The sequence below is a fragment of the Teleopsis dalmanni genome, chromosome 2 (assembly GCF_002237135.1).
Source record: "Teleopsis dalmanni isolate 2A chromosome 2, ASM223713v2, whole genome shotgun sequence".
Taxonomy (NCBI): Eukaryota; Metazoa; Arthropoda; class Insecta; order Diptera; family Diopsidae; genus Teleopsis; species Teleopsis dalmanni.
The window spans coordinates 49,210,278-49,234,204 of record NC_051847.1 but is presented as its reverse complement, the minus strand read 5'-3'; the positions used below and the strand labels follow the sequence as shown (position 1 = coordinate 49,234,204).

Below are 23,927 nucleotides of genomic sequence, written 5' to 3'. Positions count from 1 at the left end.
GGTTAGACTAGTGGTTCATTTAAAAGTGTATGAACAAATTTAAAAGACATGTGAAAACTATAATGGTCAGTGACGTATACAGAGAATCATATAAGGGGCGTTTTGGAAACTAATTCAAAGTTCATATGAAAATATTTAATTAATAAAAATACTAGTATATCTAGTGTAAAATAATCCAAAATATGAACGATATGAACTCCAAAGGTTCACGGCCCCAGCTCACTTGTATACAATACTGATAGTAATCTATAATTTCAAATTCATATTTTTTTAATTTTATATATTTCTATATCTATATTTCTATATATAGTCATATTTCTATATATATGACTATATCTCTCCCATTATCAATTTCGATAGAAAATTTAGTGTTGAGTTTCCATCTAGAGACACATGGTTATCAAGAGGCCAGTCATTGTGGGACGATCTAATTATTCTTTATTGAAGGATATAAAATAAGTAGCAGTGTAGGCAGTGTGGTTTTTCTTAGAAAGATTGGAAATTTTTTGATCATTGCCGTGTTTTTCAAGCAGAGTTTATAGCTATAAAGTAAACTATAGCTTATCTGGAAATGGATTATATATTTTATAGGAATGTGTACTTATTATCAGCCAGTTAAGCTGCTTTAAAATCTTTGAATTGAGTTCATATATCCAGGACGGATTTTGATTGTTACACATCTCCAAATGAGATATTGATGCAGTTTAATATTTCTTTACCTTTGGTTTCTGATCATAGGGATGTTTTTGGCAATTGCAAGGCAAACGAACTAGCCAAGAGAGATACTACAAGTAAGCACCGGAAACATCGGTGGCGGCGTATTGCTAAAAAAAACGGTAATTTTATTGAGATGACCCATAAGGGTATTAGTCTTGTGGCAGGTTTACTGACGAATTATAGTCGAGTATGATCTACATTTTAATCATTCTTATAAAAGAGTGCATCCTCTTCTAATATTTATTATGAAATTATTAGTTTTTATGCCAATCTAAATAAAAATGATCAATTTAAGTATATATCTATACCTTAATATATATACCTATTCATATATATTTAAAATAATATTGTATTTATAAAATATAAATATATTTTAAAATATAACTGAATAATACTGAATATATAAAATAATATTTTTGTTTTTAACAGAGTACATCGGATTCAGTATTAGAAAAAGCCAAAAGTACTGAAGCAACTATTCGCGCCAGTGTGGTTACAGAAAAAAATTCAAAAGCATCGTCGCCTACTGCATCTGAAAGTAGTAATAGTAGTACATTAAGCAACAAAGTCATTGGAAATTCTGGATCAGTAAAATCTAAAGCTGCCAATTTGAAGTAAGTATTTATTTTTCGCATGACATCAGTTAGTCTTCATTATTTTGTAGTTCAGTTTATTGTTCATGGAACATATATATTTATATCTATTAATTTTTTATAAAGAATTTTATTTTAAAATCAATAAAAATAATATTTTTTGTTATGGATTGAATGGTTTAACTTTTATAGTTATTTAGAAAAATGTATAATATATTAATTGAATATATATAAATTAATTTAATAACTTTTAAATAAAGTACTTATGATAGTAGAATTATTTGTTATGATATTACAGTTTGTATCATTCGCTATACATTTTAATGATAATATTTTCTATATACACGTGTATATACTTATAGGTTATACTCGAACAATAAAGTTTATTTTTATACTTCACTTATTTGTAATATAATGTAATTTTTAAATTTGGTTCGTAGGTATACAAATACATTTATATTAAAAAAAAAAATAGAAAAAGGTTAAAGTTCGGTTTAGTAGATTTTGCTGTTTTGTTTATTTTTAAAGTTTATTTTTAATTTTATTATACTTTTGGAAATCTACAATTTATTACATTTATAGAAACTTTAATGTCATTTTACACACAAAACATATTTCTCCACTTTTTAACTTTTTTAATATATTTTATTTTAATTTTTAAATTTTATTATTTTGTATATTTTCTCTTAATTTATATTTTATTTTATTCAACAGTTTATCACTAGGAAATAATTCAAATGTTGTAAATAATAAAAATAGTCAAATAATAAAAACTGCATCAACAAATTCTCTGAATTCGTCTGCATCCATAAATTATAAAACAAATAAGAACAACCTTATCAGCGATTCTGCAATAAGTAAATCATCTTATTCTTCGTCTACAACATCATTAATCGCAACAAATACTTCAATTCGAAATTTAACTCCAAACAAATCATCGCTTTTCGGTAATAATGGTGGTGTTAGTAGTGATAGTACAACACCGTCTCCACCAGTTATGAATAAATCACCAACGCCTGGAATTAAACCAATGCCTAATCATGGTAAACCAAATTTTGCACCCAAACCTCCAGGATTACAACAGCTAGCCTTTGCTAATGGGCAACGGCCATTAGTCTCTCGTCATCACAGTATGAAATCTCCAAGGTACAGAACTTTAAAACTTTTTAGGTGAAAAATTCTTTTAACCTGTAAAAGTTTTACTTTACGCATATATATCATCGTTTATAAGCTTGATTGAGGCTTTATTTGATGCTTTATTTTTTGTTTTATATAATTTACTTTTATTATTAATATAATCACTACTAATACCACAAATCACATATCATTTAATTATACATAAGCATAATTTATTTAAAAACACTAAAGCAAATGTATAAACGTATACATATATAAATCTATATAATATATCTATATATATAATATATTTAGCTATATAATATATATATCATGTATATATATATATATATAATATAAATATCTATATAATATATTTAGCTATATAATATATATGTCTATATAATACAGATAGCTATAATGTATATAATATTAATGTATAATCTACATAATATATAAAGCTAAATAATATACATAGCTATATAATATATATTTTTATATAATATATATATATAATATATATGTTTATATATGTCTTAAGTAAATCTTTTCATGCAAGTAATTGTTTTCTATACGCTATTAACTATATAAAACTGCTATTTAATATTTCATTTATTATACCATAATATATTATAGTAGTACATTTACATCTAATAATTTATCAAACGTTTAGTGCACTTGTAAATATTTTATGCTTGGATAATATTCATAAATTTCAGAGTTGTATTGCACTAATAGTTCTTCACCTAATAGCGCTTCAATTTTAAAACTGTAGTCTAAATTAATAATATTATTCTTTCTTCAGATCACCGCCAATATCAAGCGCTGGTGGGCCAGTATTTCCTACTCAACAGCATTTTGGGACATTGCGCACACCACAACAACTATGTCAATCACAGGACGCAATCAACTCCAACATACGCACAGCGCCAAATCCACCAATTGGTATATATAATGTTATATCTAAAAATATTTAAAAACATAAAAATTAATGTAATATTATTATTAGGTCGACCCACGGTTGCGCCACCGAAACCACCAACAGTTAAACCACCTCCGCCGCCAACACCAGCGCGTAGTATTTCTAATTCCAATTTAAATAGTTTAACGCACAATGCAACAAATTCTTCTGCAGCACCCTGTAGCGCTGTAAATACTGCACTTGTAAACACTGTAACTGGTTCATCATCTACTCCTACAACAACACAGCCGCCATCAAACTCATCGTCCTCGAGTAGTGTATCCACACTTCGTGAACAATTTAAAAATACACAATCGGCACCAACAACACCGCCAGTATCTGCAGCTTTAACAAATAAAACTACCGGTAGTCCAGTTAGTAAAACTAATAGTACTCGTGATAAGAACGTAAAACCAATTATTCTAAATGGTGGGCCAATAAATGCGCCACCATTACCGCCACATCGAACATGTCCAGCGCCACCACCGCCACAGAGGCAATCAAGTAATGTAAGTATTAAAAACTGAATGCAGTAAAATAATAATTTAGTAGTGGATAGAAGTGTATATCATCGTTGTATTATATATTACTATATTATATGATGGTTAGATCATAGAATAGTTTTCCATTAGTTTTGACTTGAAGTCCTACTACCAGTTATAAGACAGTGGTTGCAACGCACTTTCATACTCATAAGTAGCAAATATAAATTAGGTAACGAGAGTACATAAGAGAGATATGAAATAGGTAGAACGATTGCGGCAAGTTACTTTCTTGCTTTCTTGAACAGTTGAGATCAGGAAGCTTTGGAATTGAAACCAAACCTGCGTGTATACGGAATAATGTTTTCAGTGCTTTCAGTGGAAATTAAATACTAATCAAATGAACAAAAAAAAAAAAAATAAAGCTAGAAGCTATAGGAGAAGTACCCTGCTTTAAGTACTGCCAGAACAATGTTATATGAATATCTGCTAGAATCGAAATACAATTTAAACAGGACATCTAAAAAGATACTGCAGCGCTATAAGAAGCAGTTCGTCCTCGAACTATTTCGCAATTTTTATTTATTTTATAATATAAAACATTTCGCCATTTTTAATTCGTTTGACTGATATTACTATGAAACGTGCAATATTTATACTGATTTACTAACTGAGTGAAGATGGCATACTACAGAGAACTATGGAATATTATATGTATGATAAAGACCTTGTTATTTTAATATTAAATTTTAAAAACTTTTGAGCTACTCACTATGACTTTCACAAATTACCAAGTGTTAGCATATATAGTCTAGCATATATTTCTCTGGTTTTTGACTATTGTTCAATGGTTTTAATAGTACACTTCTCCTCTTCTTTTTTTAGTGCAATTTGCCAAAAAAAATTTGCAATTTTTCGTTACATTTAATATACTTAGGGTCTTACATATACATGCAAATCACAATAAAATTTGAATAAAGTAATGCTCATACATACAATTCACAATAAAATTTGAATTGATTGAAGGTCTATTAGTATGTTCTAATTTTACTCGCTTGCCGCTAAATAAAAACCATTCACTAAATTAATTAAGTCAGACATTGTATATGTTCTTATTAAAAAGTAAGCGTAATTCTGGAAATTTTGGTTTTTTAATAAAACATAATTTAAAGATAACCTATAACCAATGTACCAGTTAACTGCACTAATAAAAGAAAAGTGCAAATTTAAAGTTTCACAAAATACTCTGTGGCAAGTCTCTGCCCACACATTTTCAATGTTAAAATTCATTCTTGTTATGAAATACTAAAATTGCAATATTGCATACTCAGTCTTATTTACTATGTTTTGAAATATGTGTATAGATAGATATACTATATAGATGAGTGTATGTGCAGAAAACGGCGACAAATTGTCTGTGAAATTCATTGAAGTCTGTGTTTTTGTACACAGCATAACAACAAAATAATATGCTCTTTTGTTCTTTGGAACGTGAGAAATAAATATAGGGCAACTGTTATTGTGTTGGGTGGAATATATAAAGTTATCGAATGTTTACATAGTAAATACTCCTGTTGATTTATATAAAAGAAGAATGTATATAAATATGTATTTGCAGTATTTTGAGTATATTTGCGTGGGATAAAAAGTGGGTAGTATGTTGTGGGGGATTGTTTGTTTACAGATATTCTTCACAAACAATAGTTGTATAATTTTATCCTATAAAATAATTCTTAATGCGTATATATACATCCTATTTTTTGTTAACCCATTCATAAAACACCCTCTCTCTCCCACTGTTCTACTGCACATGTCTCTCTTTCTTCTCTTTTCTCTCGTACAAAATATGTATACAATATGTAAATTGTATATATAAAAATAGAAAGAACCCCCTTTTTTTACGTCCCACACAAATTTTTTATATCTTGAAACATGTGATATATGGAGAACTTGTGAGTGGGAAAAAGTATCAAAACAAAATAGTAAGAACAACAAAAATGAAAGCATATCATTTGGCATTGAACAAATGTGTAATATCAATAATTTTCCTTGCAAGCTTCTAGGAGGCGAGTTTGTTTTTGAAAGGATTTTACAGTGAAAATAATTGATTTTGAAAAATATTAATTATAACTCATTTGTGTTAAGTGTATACCATGCTATATATATAAAATATATATTAAATAATAACCATAAATAAAATTTTGTGAAGTATAAGTAATAGATACTGTATTTATTATAAAGCACAGTTTTAACTCTTAGCAAGTAAATATACTGAAAGCATAAAATGATGTTGAACTACAGAAGAAATGTAAATATGTTTTTTATTAATTAATTTTTTTATCATTTTTAATTAAAACAATTCAACTTTGTTATACAATGAATTAACGTTCAGTTTCCCAAAATAAAATATGAATAACCTTGTAGTTATAAACTATTGCGAAATATGTGTGTGTATGTTTTTTGTTAAAAATAATATTCTACAATAATATTGTAATCAAAACCTTATGGAAAATAATATTCCTTACTAAGCATAGTTTGTATAAAACTACTATATCATCATCATCATCATCAGCGTTACAGCTCGGGGTGAGCTTTAGCTGCATCAACCAGCTTTCTCCATTCTGCTTTGCATGATGTTTTAGATCTCCAGCTTTGTATACCCATTTTCCTGATGTCTTCAGTCACGTTGTCGAGCCATCTTATACGTGGTCTACCTCTGCTGCGGTCATTATACGGCGTGAAATGGAGTATTCGCTTTTGTGGTCTATCGTCCGGCATTCTCATGACGTGTCCTAACCATCTCAAGCGTTGCGACTTTGCGAACTTCACCACATCTTCACCATCACAAAGTTGTAGTAGTTCAGCATTCGTACGCCGACGAAATTCTTCTTGATTCAGGCGGATGGGACCATAAATCTTTCTCAGCACCTTTCTTTCAAATGTTCTAATTTGGTTTTCATCTGCTGTCGTTAGAATCCACGTTTCGACTACTATATATAGTCGTTATATATACATCTGGACCTCCCCACAATAGTATAAAAAAAAATAAGATCATAGCTAAAATATATGTAAATGTAATGTAAATTACAATTAGGTAAACCGAAACTAAGAAGTCATTAGATACGAAGATTCCTCATCGTCATCATCATCATCAGTACTATAAACGGTATCCGGTCTTGGCTTCCTTCAACAAGTATCTCCACAGACTCCGTTTACGAGCTAATGTCATTCAATTTGCCATCCTTAAACCTCAAATGTCCTGATCTATGCTATCTTATATATTTTGTTCGTAAAAACCTCAAAATCTTACATATAAATATAAAAATAGATTAATTATTATTAACAAAAATCGCTTAACTGTTTTTAGTGATAATTTTAATTGTTTATATGTTTAAAAGCAGCATAAGGTACGGAAACCTATCAAAATTACAAAATAATTTAGTCAAAAAATAGAAAATTATAATTGTACATTCAAATATTCCAACATCGAAGCGAAATTGTTGTCTGCTACTGATTTTCGTAGGATTTTTATATTTGGGCTAAAATTTGCACAAACGTTGTTTGTGTCATTTCTTAGTTCTTGTCGGTAACTATTGCTTCGCACTTTGCATACTTGTATTAAGTGTATCTGAGTTAGGTGTTGTGTGAACACGAATGAATATTGTTATAAGCTGTATAACGTTATTTTAAGGTTGTAATGTATTGTTGTCATTGGTTTACTTTTATTTATAAGTCATTGCATGTCCACCACTATTTTAAAGTATAAATATAGTTTAAATACTTAATATAACAAAGAATTTTTAAAAATTTTTAATATAACTTTTTTATTTGTTTTTAGACTGGCAGTGGAGCTCCACCTGTGCCACCACAGCGGCATTCATCTATAAGAGCTAACGCTCCCATAACACCACCAACAACTGCAAGCGCACCATTATTCGGCAATAATATTGGCAACAACATATCGAATGCGAATTCCGTTAGTCGTTTAGTTGTCGATTTAGAAGCGAAATTCGGCAAACGTTTTCACAATGTAACAGAATTCCCAAAGCCGCCACCATTTTTAAATGTCCAAAAGATATATCCTAGTCGAACTGTTAAAGCAACAAATGGTATGTAAGAAGTAAAAGTACACAAATGCACATTAAGTTGCGTTACTAGAAATTATACCAACTTAACTTCGTCTACTATACTTGACTCGTTAAGGAGTTAAACATCAAGTTAAAATTATATTTCATAATCAGGGTTTAGGGTTTTTTTTAATAAGTACTACTAAAATACTTATATACGTTGCAGTAACAGACAACGTTGCGGTCTCTATGTTCCACAAACCCCATTGTGAAAACTGTAAATTAATATTGTGTACATACTTACATATATAAAAAATATTATTGTTGATTAATTTTTATTTTTTATTCAAATTATATTAATTATATTCAAGCAGTTATTTATATTAAAGTTATAAAAATTGTGCAAAAATTATGCAAAAGTAATGAAGAAATTATGCATGTATTTAAAGAAATAAAAACGTTGTTTTCTCTTGGAAGAAGTAATTTAAAAAATGTTAATTTTTTTATCGTTTTAAAACTTCCATAAGTTAAAATTTTAAGTTATATTTTAAGCTTAAAAATAATTTTTACTTTTTTTACTTACAAGAATTTTAATTAAAAATTGTTATTTTAAAATTCTGTTTAGTAACAAACATAGTTTTTATAAATTTTAATTTTGAATTAAAATAATTTTATCTGAAGTATTAAGTGAAATAAATAGATAATATAAAATAATGAATTTTAACAAATATAGCTTTATATTTTTAAAAACTATTAAATAGGCAGTAATGCATAAATTTATATTGTTTTTGATTTTTTAAGCTTATATTAAATAACTTTATTTGAGTAAACATATACTTATATTGTTGAAATGCAAAGTCATATCAATACTACATTTTAATTAGTACGATCTTTATTTTTTAGTTGTACAAAATAATTTATGTAGCATGATAACCAAGATACTTATATAATAATTAATACACTATAAAAAGAAAAATTTTAATAAATATTATGAATTACAATTTTCAGTTAAAAACTTTTGTTTCATTTATAAAAGATTTTTTTTATATTAAATTGTTTTTCTCCACTATTTTATTTGACGTTTAGATGGCCTGTTAAAATATATTTATTTTTAAAAACTTGTTTATATTAAAAAAAAAAAACAAAATTTTAGAAATGCAATTATTTTTTTATAGAATTTTATTTATAACTTCTGAAACATTTGTTAAGTTTACAAACGAAATAATACAATGAGAGAATTAATTGAGCAAAAATTTTATTATTTCAAGCCATAAAACTGGAACTGCAGAAGAATTCATTATTTAATATAAATAGTTTCATTTTCTCTTCTTCATTTCCAATTTGTTACCGAAAATTAACGATTATATAAAATTCGTATATATAAAAAAAATGATATTATTTATTCTTAATAATGTGTGAAAATATTTCTCTATTTTTGACCACCTCCAAATGGTGGCACTCAAATCCACTCAGCCATATATTTCTCAACGATAATAACTTCTTTTTATCGATGCCTTCTTTACCTTCAATCGTTTCGTGAAATATAAGCTGTAGTAGGTGAAACTTAGGGTTAGGAAAAATATGGCAAAGATAAATAGTTTTCTTGCCTTTGAAGAAGCCAGTTGTAGCAGGAGATACTTTGGGTTAGGTAAACTATGACCTTGCGTTTGCAGTCTCTTAACAGATGCCTGTCACCACTAAGTCCATGTAACAGTTTGAAGTTGCTTAGATAAATCATTTAAGTTAAATACCAAACTAGTCTATTTAAATAACTTGCTGAACTAAGTCATTAAAATGAAAGACTGAACAATTGCATTGAACTTCTAAATTAAAATTAATATTTAATTATTTTATAAAAATATATAAAAATGACATACTGAAATAAATCTTTAAAGTAAATTACAGAACTAGTTTCCCCCACTACTAAACACTACTCATCCAAATCCCCATTCATGTAATTGTCTTGAATATTCTTTCTTATTATCGGCTTAAAGGTCTCGGCGTACTATAACAACAACAAATAATCTACTTGTTAGAATTTATGTTCTAATTTAGCACATATAAAAAAAATATAGAGCTAAACTATTGACTTTAATGAATAAAAGCTTTCTGAACAAATTCAGTTCGTAAAAATAACGTACTTTACGAACTTTACAGCTCAATTCTATTAATTATATTGTAATAAAAAGAAAATAAAAACAAATAAAAAAAAACGGAGCGGAGATATATGCTGACCTACCACTACAACCAACCAACAAAGGCTCTTAGTGCAACAGAATACTGTGACTTTTTTTAATACTTGTCGTTTTTATTTGCTTGTAACAATAGTTACAACTCTGTATATATTACAAGGAAATAGAATAAAATAGAAATTTATAGGAATTTAGGTTCATTGCTTCCATTAAGGAACTTTTGTTCTGAATTTGACCCTATCCGAATAGAAGCCCAAACGGTTTTTTATTGAAGGGTTCCTAATATCAAATGGGGACATGAGCTTCTGTTATATATATTTTCTTTTCCTAGGCCTTATCAGGTTAATTGTTGAACAACGTTCATCATACTAAGATTATTCAGATTTTTGTTACAGTTAATCAAAATATAACATTCCCAAAGATTTGATCGACTTTTAAATTTCAGCACCAAATGAAAATAATAATATCACGAACAACAACAACATTAATCCAGTAACAACAAATCCAATAACTGCACCAAAACCATTGCAGCCCGCTTATCAACCATTTAAGAAGCATAGAGCACCGGCACCACCACCCCAAGCAGGCGTGGCTGCAGCAACAGTATCTGTGATAAGGCAATCGAGTTTTCTCTATGGCGGCAACAATAGCATCGGCCAAGCACAAAGCCAAACACCAAATGCAACTGAAGCACCAAGAAATTAAGGAACTAATAGACGTCTTCTATACTTGCTATAAGTTATCAATAAAAAAATTATATTAATTATATTATTATATTATAAAAAATCAGTTAAACTAAATTTAGTAAATTTCTTGAGTGAAAAGTATAAAATAATAACATATTACAATTTTAAGTTTTTTTATAATATACATATATATATATAAAATAAATATAAAAAATATTTTAATTAGAAATTATGTTGAAAGAATTTATTAAATTAATTATTTAAATTTAAAATAATATTCGCATGTTTACGTGTGTGTGTGTGTGTTTACTAATTTTGTTGTTATCATATATACAAAATGAAAAAAAATATTAAGTTAAATAATTAGTAGAATTAATAAATTGGTTAAACAATAACTTTAATATAATTATTACGAGAATATCTGTAACTAGTAAAGTATAAATCAAATCAAAGACTTTTCCTCTACATAATGGCCTTCATCATTATTATTGATATATGTATATTATTATATAATAAATAAAAAAATACGAAAATAAAAATAAATAAATTAAAACGTAAGTAATTTTGTTCTTCATGTGAATTTTTCATTATTAATATAATTAACTTATTTTATACATATGCAAATGTATAGATATTGTATATGTATATGCCTACATGCATACATACATATTATAAATATTATTAATATTGTCATATCGTTACTTTTAGACATTTTTAAATTAAATTTTTTGATGTTATATTGAACAATAATTATTACTGTACGTAAATCTATAGTAAAAATATTAAAATTTTATGCAATAAAAATTAGTTTAAAAAATTGCATTTCGTTTTTAATTTTAAACACGCATCTAAAAATTATATATAGTAAAAATCCTAAATATCATTCATTAAAGTCATTTAATAATAACATATATGTACTTTTTTTCCTGTACGTAAAAAGTATCAAAAGCCACAGTATGAGACTTGAACCCAATAAAACCAGTTAGGAAACCCAAAATTTCAGCCATTGATCAAACGTTATAAGCTGAGATTCCACTCCAGTAAGCAAGGACGAGAATACAGAAGTATCAAAATACAGAAGGCTCAGTATTCAGACGACAAATATGTATATCTAAGCAAAAATTAAAAATAATTGAAAGGGGGAAGGCAAAATGTTCTTGCTAGGTACTAATTACTAACGAAGAGTAAAGAGATTGTTGTAATCACGATTGTAGTGCGGGATTACAAGAATGATGCTGACAATGTAGTCCAGATGAGGGGTCAGGAATTGAAAAGAATTATACCTCATATTAGTAGATCGATGGGAAATTGATGTCGGTGAAGAATATGAGGCGAAAGATTGTGGCTTGGTAAAATATCTTCACGCTAGGAATAATTAAAAGTTATCTAAACGCTTGATGTTAGAAAACTTGTAGATAGCGGAATTGGTAAAGCGTCTGCCATCGGTTCTGCGCTTGTAGTTAGTGCAGTCTTGAAACAGTCTTCTTTCAAACGCTTAAAAACGTTCCATTTGAGCGGATGAGATTCTGGACCAAATGAGAAAGGAGTATATATATTCCATATATAACAGATTGTGTTAATGCAGAGCCTTTTTAAGCTCAAGGAACCGAAGAATGGCATTCTCGATGGGATTCGATACAATCCCATTATCGGTAAGGCTAATATGAGAGCTTTTAACTCGAAGTTATATGGCTGACAATTTATTACCCCTAAAACAGTTGCGATATCCGCCAAGAATGACCGAGATTGCCGAGATTTTTAATGGTTTATATTCAAAATATGAACGCATGGTAACTGTTATATTATTAATTTAATTATGATATCAATTAATTATTTGTGTGAGTTATCTAGCTTTTTTTTAGTTTTAATTTTTTTGTAATACGAAAATCGTCAAAATTATTCTTTTTCAATTTGTTTTTTTTTTCTTTAGCGCGGTAAGTTGTTTTTCCACCTAAAAAATACAGAATGTAAGTTGCGATTTTTATAAGTTTTTCGATGTTTAGTTACTTAATATAAGTATTATTATTAACATAGACAATCATTTTACAAAGTAATAAACAATTTTAGTAATGGCTTTGAAGTTGTGTTCTTACTTAATAAGCAACTGTTGCTTATGACTGTTCGTGTTGTTATTGTAGCACGTCAGGATCTGCCTGTGTAGTTTCTTTTGAGAATCTTGAAGGGCACTTGGTCGTTGAATTTGATAGGTTGCACTGAGACGTAGATGCGGCTGTCAGCGAATAGTTAGCTTGATCGTAAATTTTACTCAACTGCATTTTTGACATTACTAATGACTGTAGTCAAAGAGATTGTTGCTGAAGGGGAATTCGAAAAAAGCACTTAAGTTGGTGAGCTTCTTAAAAATTCTTTAACTGGAGAACCTCCATACTTAAAAATAATTTTAAAAGTTACTTCACTTAAATATGCATTATAAAAATAGATTCAAATATTTAAAAATTAATTATATTACGGTTTATTTTTGTACACATAACAAATGTTTGTTATAACCAATATATAAATTTAGAAACTAGTAGCAGTTTTAAAGTCGGTTTTGTTTTTTCTTTTAAGAATTCCAATATTAGGAATTCTTCTGATGATAACAAAAGCGAATTCGCCGAAATACGTATAGAAATATACCAAAAATTAAAGCTCGAAATAAAAGTTAATATTCTTAAAAAAAAACACAAGTCCGACTTTAAACAATTCAAAAATTAAAAACAAAATTATATAAGCAGTTGCTAGCAACTTTTCGTTTTATTTTATTTATTAATAAAATAGTTATTAAAATATAAATTTAACGAGTATAAATCTATATATAGTTAAATTCCAATAATTTTTTATTTTTATAATGTTTGTTAATATAATAACTATTAGTATTTATATATTAAGTTAAGTTATATATTTTGCAATTTGTGTTGTGTAAATATTTAAAAATCATTTAAGTGTAAATACAACTCTGTGCTAAACAAAAACATTGAATATCACGGCGCAGAAAAGTCAAAATCGTTGAGTAAGAATTTCTTCGCATATATTGAACGCCTTTAAATTAAACAAAAAGGAAATAATACAAGTTTTTATACTAATTTATTAAGTTTTAAACGCAACATACAAAAAATGGTAAGCGTGCAAAATTAAGCAGTTAAACAATTGCATAAACAACAAACACACCGTATGCAAACGAACGGGAGAAGTGCAACGAAACAGGATAGAAAAAAGAAAAACAGCGATAAGTAACATTACTTCTTTCGCTTATCATCGTAATCTCAACATTAACCGGATAGAAAACATTTTATTTTATTTTTTTCTTTAACACATAAACACCGAAAATTAATAAATAAATTATCTTGCGATGTACCCTTGGAGCTCTGCTGCCTATACGCAGTCCGCCCCACTCCTGACGGTAATTCATAAGCATTCTGTCGCACACACGCCTCTAGCCTTTAGCTCACATTACCGCCTATTAACGTTACATTGTACAATTTCATATGCATAAATAACAACTTTAAGAAATTATGGTATTTATGAATCATTTAATTAATCTCATTTGGTAGGTACTGAATATGCATTATTTCATTTAATGATCATTTAAAACAATTACTGTGGTAGATATGAAGATATGTAAAGTTTACTTTACTTTAATGCAAAAAGGTGTCTTATATTAAATATGTGTTGAATATCAATATAAAAAATATTTATTTATTATTGTGCACACCCCCTATTACCGCGCATATAGTAACTAATTCAATACTTTGAAAGTGCTTTAAAAATAGAGAAAACAATTATCTTATTTAATATTTGCATTATGATAATGAATGTCATCATATATGAATATAATAAATTAAGAGATTACATTATATGAATACATATTCAAGAAAATTTTAAATAAGAAATATTTATGATTAATTCCTCTTGACACAATTATAAATTAAATCAATTCTAATATTATTTTTTTAGATTGTAGTAACGATCTGGCTATATAAACATATATGATATATATATACTATTTATTCAAAAAAATTTAAAGCACAGTCAAAGTTTGATTTGGGTAGTTTAACCATGGGATTCCTCAAATTGTGTTTTGTAAACTAATAATTATGCTCTGTCGTCGAATATATGTATGATATATATTTTTTACCATAAATATAAACATAGACGAAATCATATTATATTATTTAAACTTTTAAATTAAAGCTCATTTGTTTGAATACGTTACAGTCAAAATATTTCTTTTGCTTACATACATTGTTGGCCATTACACTCGTCAGCCAGTTATCCTGATCAGTAGCTTGCTGTCGCTAGTTGGTAGTACTGAGTGCATTCATATCGTTGGGCAATTGGTTCTGCCACCGAAGATGCGAAGGTCCCTCTACCGCGTCTTCCACTACCGGTTATATATACATTTCGTAATAAGTTAGTTTGAGTTCTCTGTTGAAATTTTTAATAAAAGATGGAAAGAGTCAACGATATGCAGGCATTTGTATGCAATCTGGCCACCTTTCACTAAAAGGAAATCCAATATTCTCAATGAGATGCCCCGTAGAAGTATCAGTTTTATAGTAGATTTACTTACAGATCACTGTAAACTAGGTAACCATGCTAGATGATTGAATCTCTCTTTCAATCATACCTGTCGCAGCTGTGGGGAAGTATGTAAGAGTACTTCTCACATACTCTGTCTTTGCCCAGCTCGAGCACGACGGCGACTCAACCTTTTAGGAGCCTCCTTTCTTGAGGATCTTGATAAATTACAAGATCTCCCATTAAACATTCTGAGCTTCGCCGAAGATTCTAGGTGGTTTTAATCCTGTGTTTTCCTCTAAATACGGTAACATAACGGGCCAATAGGTCTAAGTGGATTCCCTAGACATCGGCGGTGTAACCTAACCTTATCTAGATTAGATTAGTTCATACCGACGATCAAAAGGATCCACATAGACCTATTGAACCATTGTACTACCTTATAAGAACTCAAACATTTAGAATTCTAATCGAACATTTGGCGAAAATTAAAATGCTCTTTAAAGGAAGGTTCTGGAACTGTACAAGATTGTCATAAAAGACCCCTAACGTAGTCAATTGAGGATGCGTATGCGATGGACAATAACAAAGTAACTGTGAGGCATTATTGATATAATAAATTTAATTCGATTTTTTACGCTACTTTTTTTAATATAAAAAGAAAATAATTTGTTAACTGAATAAAAAAAACAAATTAAAATAATTTCTTACTTATCAAGCAGTTTATTTGCACTGAGATGCTTTTTGTTTAAATAAAAAATTCTGGGTTACCCTAATTATCTTACTATTTAATCACAAACATAAATTCTTGTATTAACAAACATAATAAATATATATATATACATAATAAAAACGAAAAAAATAAAATAATTAAATAGCCGATGGATTAACAAAAAATAACCATAAGAAATGATAAGGAAACTTATTTTTAATTCAAGTTTGTTATTATGCTCCATAAAAATCTGAGGTTGTTAATCGTGTTTTTTTATTATAATATTAGCTCCAATATTATTTTCAACCAATTGCATATATTTCTTTAATTTGTTATGTTTAAAAGTGATCCTTAATCTTCAATAAACTCTACCTATCGTCTTTGAAGACGACTGTCTAGATGGTATCAAGAATCGCTGTGATCCAACTAAAGTTAAGGTTTAGCTACGTATTAGATAGTAATCTCTTACAGCTAAATTTGTTTATTATTAATCTGTCGAGCTAGGTAATTTATTCAATTGTTTCAAAGAATTTCTTCTTACAAAAAATAACGATCGTAATAAAAGCTAAAATTCTTTAAAAAACAAAATCGACTTTACCCATTGGGATAATTTATTTAATTATAGCAGTTTTAAACTTCTTTAACCAAAAAGAACATTTAACATTTTTGTGAAAACTTTTTACTGTAGTTTATATTTTTTACCGATTTTTTCTGAATCGTTATCTAATTTATTCTACTATCTTAATTTAGTTTGACATTTTGGTTGCAAATTAATAATTTATCTTCGAACTCTTACTATAAGTCTAGCTGTATCGCAAAGTTGCAAATTTTTAAAACGAAGAAATATCTTTTATTTATCAAATTCTTCAGCTGATTTTTATATTAAAATAGTATGAATCTTAATATATTTTTTATTAGTTAAAATTTTTGTTCAAACTTGGTTGGACATGAATGTTATCAGAATTTATAATTTTATGTTCAAATTTTTTCATATAACGAAAAATTACTTAGCATTCATCATATCTTTGATCGTTTTTACGATTTATTGTTATACTCAAATGATGTAGACCTTCTAGTCAGTGGATATGGTGATCTTTTGTTTATATTATGTATATACCGACTTTACCATTTCTTACGAAGCCCTCTAAGTGTGTCTTACCTACGAACGATGAAACTTTAGTAAGAGTTGATGTTGTTGTTGCCGCTGGGTGTGGCAAAAATCACTTGAACTCGACGGGTGCCTCCGTGACGTTGATCTGACCGTTCTTGAAACCAGTAAGAGTAGTTAGAATAATTTGTTTGGTAGTGCTGAGTGACTACGAGAAGTATAATTAATACTAGTACTAATAAATTTACCATCTTAAAGAGTTATAATGGATTCATAATATATATACATTTGCTTGAATATAGTCCAATTCATTTAGCTATGTGGTTGCAATTTTGGAATCTTATGGCGTTTTCGTTTGTTGAATCTGGATTCAGTCTAGATTTAAACTCGATCTATCAAATGTTGTTGCCCAATCGAACAATTTTGAAGTAATCTAACATTTTTGTAGTAGTGTTAGAAAATATTTATATTATTCATAAATACATATAACAAATCACATCACACTTATTTGTAAAATTATATAAAACAGCTGTTAATTTCTGGGTAATCTTGCTACTCTAACAAAATATCTGGAGTGTTATAAATTAATTTTGAGTGTTATACATTTTGCCCCAGATTTACCAATCGAAAACAAAAATTGCTTTAAAAGAGCATCTCGATTGAAAAAATTACCACAGATTTATCAATCAAAAACGCCATCGGATATGACATTATAATTTATATTATTACTTTATATTTATGAAATCAAAATAATAGATAACCTTACATAATAAAAAGGGAATTCAAGTGATAACCTTGTTATATTTCTGAGAAAGTACAAAAAGGATAAAGCCTCTCTTATATCAAACTCAACAAGAAAAATAAAACAAAGAGCCTATAATTGTTCATGTTGAGAAAGAAAATTAGACAGAAATAGGTGTGTATATTTTCAATTAAATTGTGACCTAAGCGAGATTTTAAATTGAACTCATGATAATGTGATTACAGGTTCAGTTAGGTGACGGAGCAATCTCACGGAGAGTCTAACCCTAAATATTGTATTTAGAATATAATATCTATTTGTATTTAGAATGTGTCAACACAAAAACTGTACCTATTCTGATCATAACCCAATATCTACAAATTTTACAATTTTCTACGATGTCTTTTTATACTTTCTTCTTCTTTCCAATATATATCTTTAAACTATTAGCTTATAATGTGTTAACACTCACTCTCGTTAAAGTTCAACCGCTCACAATGAAAGTGAACCAAATTGATTTCCCTATGGGCGAGAGAATATAGTTTTTAACAACAGTCTTGCTTACAGCTATTGTGTAATTTCTATATTCGCATTTTATTTTCTGCTTTATGGACTTTGTAATGACTACTGCAATACCAGTAGTCAATGACTACCACACTATACATAATAAATTTCATTAATGTAATTAAAAAGTATAAATTAAAAAAATTTCATATAATAAATTCAATAGATTTTATGTTATAAATAATTTGGATGTACATTAAAGTAAAGAACTCATATTACATTTATGCATTATAATAAAATTTAAAAATTATTTCAACAAATTCGTATTATTAATAAAAGTATCTCTCACATATAGCATATCTGGAAGATAAATTTTTATCATATGTATTGTGTTCCAATTTCGAGTACTTTATCGTCTCTTCTCATCGTAGACTGAACATTGTTGTTGTTTGTTGATATTATTTGTTTTCGATAAATTTTAAATTAAATAAAAGTTGAAGAAAAATGGTTAGTGCTTATATTAAATAGAGTTTGCATATAGTTTAATAAAAAATCATCTAGCTTTGAATTGTTATTAATTGTGTGTGTAATAATAAATAATTATATCATATTAGTAACTTTTATGTATATTCTTTTTATAGATGCCAAATGGTTTTGATGACCAAGATAAGCTTTTAGCAGAGGCAATTAGTACGGCACGGAAGCAGGCATTCCAAATGAATCATTTCCTCGATAAGGATCGTATGTTAGATGCATTAAAATGTGCTAGCACAATGTTGAGCGAACTGCGCACTTCATTACTTTCACCAAAAAGTTACTACGAATTATGTGAGTATGCATACCACAACAGATATCTTAACAGATAATATACATTATCACTTATCATGTATTTACATATTTTAGATATGGCCATCACAGATGAACTTTGTCACTTGGAATTGTTTTTTAGTGAAAAGTGCGAAAAGGACGCTGATCTGTACGAATTGGTACAATATTCACATACTATTGTGCCGCGCCTATATTTATTAATAACAGTGGGAATTGTGTATATCAAACGTGATAAAACGTTAAAACGTAGCATATTAAAGGATTTGGTGGAAATGTGTCGTGGAGTGCAGCATCCTTTACGAGGATTATTCTTACGTAATTATTTACTACAGTGTACGCGTAATATATTACCTGATGTGCTGAAGACAGAAAATGAAAATGAGGGTACTGTTACGGATGCGATTGAATTTGTCTTAACAAATTTTGCTGAAATGAATAAATTATGGGTACGCATGCAACATCAAGGGCATTCAAGTGAAAAGAATCGCCGAGAAAAGGAGAGAGAAGAATTAAAAATATTAGTTGGTACAAATTTGGTGCGTTTATCGCAATTAGAATCTGCAACGCTTGATACTTATAAGCGTAAAATATTACCGGGTATACTGGAGCAGGTGGTTAGCTGCCGGGATGCTATTGCTCAGGAATATCTAATGGAATGCATAATACAAGTGTTTCCAGATGAATTTCATCTACAAACTCTTGATCCATTTCTTAAATCATGTGCGCAACTTGAAGCCGGTGTCAATGCGAAAAACATTATTATTTCGCTTATAGATCGACTAGCTGCATATAATCAGCGTAGTGGAATGGTAACAACGTTAAAGTTAATATTAAACATAATATATAAATTGTTTTATCTATATTAACAGACAAGTGGAACTGACATCGAATCTTTAATACCAGGCGAAGTAGAACTATTTGAAGTATTCAGCGTGCAAGTTGCTAATATTGTTCAGGTATTAATTTTTATTTATTATATAATTCCCAATTTTATGTTTTGTTATTGTTGTGATAACTCATGTTGGAATGAGGCCCATAGATCCACCTATTTTTGTAGTAAACTTGTATATTTTTGTAATAAAAAAATCAACTCGTTCTAGATAAGCGACTCTGTCAAATCGGGACACTGGCCTATATGATGGCATAGAGCTGATTGCAAGAACGGTCGGGTTTACGTCCCGCAGCCACTCGTCGAAGACAACCAAGCGCCGTTCAACTATCCCCAAAGGGACTTCACAAGCAGGTCCCGGCGGGTTACAACAACATGTCATAGAGATTGTATAGTGTGGCGAACGGCACTTGGTTGTCAAACACGACGAATAGCTCATAAACGTAGATCAGACCGTTCTTCGAACCATAAGTAGGACATAGACCTGGTGGCTTCTTATATTCCATTTATACTGATTAATAATAATTAACCATTAAACTGACAACAATTGCCCATCCACAATCTAACCCATAATTTAACATGTAATTCCTTTTATGTTAACAGCTTAACATATCCTAAATCAGGCTTTAATTTTTGGATCCCCCAGTCTTCAATATAATTGGCAATATTTTCAGCATTGGTTCTTTCCAGATACTTGTACTTATCAATGCGTCCGCCTCTTTCTAATATATCCAACTTTCTACCCATAATTACAGGCAATATGAAATCAAAACGTTTTCCTAGTTAACTGAGGAGGATACGATCCTTCTTTTATTTTAACCACTTATTTATATAAGCGGCACTTGGTTGTCGGAAAAAATGATCGAGACATGTTTAGGTAGTTGTAGCCCGCAAAGATCTGTTTATGTAGTTCCGTTTGGGAATCCTAAATGACACTTGGTCATCGAATTTGGCAAATGGCTGCGAAACGTAAATCCGGCCGTTCTTAGAACTGTGATTGGGACATAGACCCAGTTGTTTTTTATATTCTATTTATACTAATAATCTAATATAAATACTTACTAACTATTAGTCTAAGTTTTCAATTTCTTATGTATTCTTATTTGTTTTTTTAATTATTTTTTTTTACCTTTATTTAAATTATTTATTTAATAATAAATTATTTTTTTATTTTTTTCATTTTACATAGGCGCGCACCGATATGCCTTTGGAAGATACTATTTCACTGCAAGTATCATTATTAAGTCTTGCGCAAAAAGTGTATCCGGATCGTGTAGACTATGTTGACAAAGTACTTGGCACAACAAATCAAATACTTGAACAACTCGAAATGAATAAGTAATATATTAATTATTAAAATATTATATTTTGTAATTTATGTGTTTTTTTTTCTTCTATTTACAGTATTTCACATTTCCTTTCCGTAAATCAAGAACTTTCTCGATTAATTCGAATCTGTATTGATTTTTACAATAACATTCTAACTATTATAAAATTGAATAACTTTTGTCCATTGCTCGAGAAATTTGACTACATATCCCGCAAATCTTTGGCACTTTATCTTGTTATGAATATACTCGAATTTGAAACTTTTATACCAACAGCAGAACAAGCAGATCATGTATTAAAAATAATTGCACCACTTATTAAAGATGAAGAGAATAAAGAAACATCTAATGCCAAGACTACTACGAATGAACGTTTAGATCCTGAAGAGTTCGCAGAAGAGCAAGGTGTAGTGGCACGGTACGTTTATTTACAAATATATAAAAAGAGTTGAAACTATATTCAATTATTTATGCTTTTAGATTTATACATCTTATGAAATCAGATGAGCCTGACACACAGTATAAAATATTACAAGCCGCAAGAAAACACTTAGGTAGCGGTGGACCACAAAGAATTAAACACGTTTTACCGCCACTTATATTTGCTGCTTATCAATTAGCATTTAAATATAAAGCAATCGCAGAACAGGATGAAAATTGGGATAAGAAGTGTCAGAAAATATTACAGTACTGTCACAGTACAATCGCTGTAATAGCGAAAGCAGATTTACCTGAATTAGCGCTGCGTCTTTATTTACAAGGCGCATTGGTTATTGGAGAAATTGCCTACACAAATCATGAAACAGTTGCGTACGATTTTATGACGCAAGCATTTTCTCTTTATGAAGATGAAATTTCAGATTCTAAAGCACAATTAGCTGCAATTACATTAATTATGTCAACATTTGAGCAAATGTCTTGTTTTGGTGAAGAAAATGCTGAACCTTTACGTACTAATTGTGCGTTAGCAGCTGCGAAATTACTCAAGAAACCAGATCAATGTAGAGGTGTCGTTGCGTGTGCAGCACTTTTCTGGAGTGGAAAGTATGTTATAATTACAAATAGTATTAAAAACTATATAACTATATATTAATGTATATAACAGAGATTTTTAGTTAGCAAATTAACCTATAAGTTAGCTAGGTCTAAACACACTTCAGTGTTACCTACTTTGTTTATAGAGTTATCAGGTTGGTTTAATTTCATACACCATGTTATACTAACATGATACCATACTGGATCTATTATTAATTGGTCTATAGATTAAAAGTAGAAATACTACTGACTTTTTTTCCAAAACTTATGACCACTGAATATATAAAGAAATCATGCTGTGTAATCCTTAGCAGGTAAATAGACATTGCCGTGTGTTACGTTCGGTGAAGTGGAAGAAGAAACAAAACCTCCTCAATTAGTTAAGCAAGCCGTAGTGGGGAAAACAATGTTTGCGGCTGGTTCTAACGTAGCCGAAAACATTGATAGATATGAATGTCTAGCTAATGCACGAAATATCGTTATTAGACATTATTCTAGGGAACAAACATTTTGGCAACTGCAACTGTTTTATTCGCAATATGCGTTTTAGCTATTAAATGGGGAAATCTTGCCTTTCTGTGTTCTTTGTAAACTAACTACTGCGGTCCTCTTGCTTCCACGTCAGATTAAAGCGAAAGCAAGATATTTAAGCAAATATTTAACCAATTAATAATAAGTGAAGACCCCTGATATATATACTTCTCAGTTGTAATATAGAGCTTATTTTTAAATCAAGTATTTTTATTTGTAAAATTTTTAGTATATAATTAAAATTTTTCCTTAGACAAAATGGCGAAGAAATGCGCGATGAGAAACGTACGCTAGACTGTCTGAAAAAAGGTGCACGTATTGCGTCTCAATGTCTAGACACAGGTGTACAAGTCCAATTGTATGTTGAACTTCTAAATCATTATCTCTTCTATTTTGAACGTGGAAACAGTCTGATCACAGTGGCAATGCTTAATCAGGTAAGTTTCATATATAATCTATAGTGATAGACAGTCTCTAAATGTAAATTGTTTTCATTCAGCTCATCGCTAAAGTTAACGAAGAACTGCCTAATTTAGAACCTAGCGAAGAAACAAAACAAATCGAAATGCATTATAAAAACACATTGGCGCATATAAGAAGTCGCATAGAATCAAATGATGCCGGTTTAGAAGTTTCCTTCGCAGGCATTTCGATTAATTAGTATACTTACTGAATAATTTTGTTTTTTTACTTAAAGAAATTATTTGCTACTAATTCAAGGAGCTTAATTTGAAATTTATATGTAATTCCGCAAATTTGCTACACAGTGGTTGCATGAGTGTTTGAGATATTAAACAGCAATATTTGTTTCGAATGTATCTTTTTGTTGTGTTTGCGTTAATACGTATAATGATTTGTAATTTGTTTATTAAAAATTTTAAAATTTATATATAATTTATATACTTAAAAATTGATTTT

At 29.0% G+C, this 23,927-nt stretch overlaps 3 protein-coding genes across 3 annotated transcripts in view; 2 read left to right on the top strand and 1 right to left on the bottom strand.

Annotated features, from left to right (window-relative positions):
• LOC119674496 (vacuolar protein sorting-associated protein 35-like) overlaps positions 1–859 on the bottom strand; it is a 4,955-nt gene extending 4,096 nt beyond the window's left edge. Inside the window, exon 1 of the mRNA XM_038085635.1 lies at positions 790–859. Coding sequence (XP_037941563.1) covers positions 790–859 — 70 coding nt within the window. The remainder of the gene's footprint in view (positions 1–789) is intronic.
• Positions 860–1,143: 284 nt separating this feature from the next.
• Positions 1,144–10,905, top strand: LOC119674491 (uncharacterized protein PB18E9.04c-like; the record flags this gene model as incomplete). Its single annotated transcript, XM_038085628.1, has 6 exons — positions 1,144–1,331; positions 2,025–2,456; positions 3,232–3,371; positions 3,436–3,896; positions 7,708–7,978; positions 10,574–10,905. Coding segments are annotated over 6 exons (1,752 nt in total), but the record flags the coding sequence as incomplete, so codon positions are not given.
• Positions 10,906–14,163: 3,258 nt separating this feature from the next.
• LOC119677529 (vacuolar protein sorting-associated protein 35-like) lies at positions 14,164–23,670 on the top strand. The gene is made up of 9 exons (XM_038088906.1): positions 14,164–14,214; positions 19,040–19,226; positions 19,302–20,035; positions 20,096–20,182; positions 21,305–21,453; positions 21,520–21,861; positions 21,924–22,487; positions 23,263–23,446; positions 23,509–23,670. The coding sequence occupies exons 1-9, from the start codon at positions 14,164–14,166 to the stop codon at positions 23,668–23,670; spliced, it is 2,460 nt and encodes an 819-aa protein (XP_037944834.1).
• The last annotated feature ends 257 nt before the right edge of the window (positions 23,671–23,927 follow it).

Coding starts and splice junctions, on each gene's coding strand:
- LOC119677529 (XM_038088906.1), top strand. CDS start 14,164: ATGTACCCTTGGAGCTCTGCTGCCTATACGCAGTCCGCCCCACTCCTG. Junction 19,227..19,301: donor AAAAAGTTACTACGAATTAT/GTGAGTATGCAT, acceptor TACATATTTTAG/ATATGGCCATCACAGATGAA. Junction 20,183..21,304: donor AAGTTGCTAATATTGTTCAG/GTATTAATTTTT, acceptor CATTTTACATAG/GCGCGCACCGATATGCCTTT.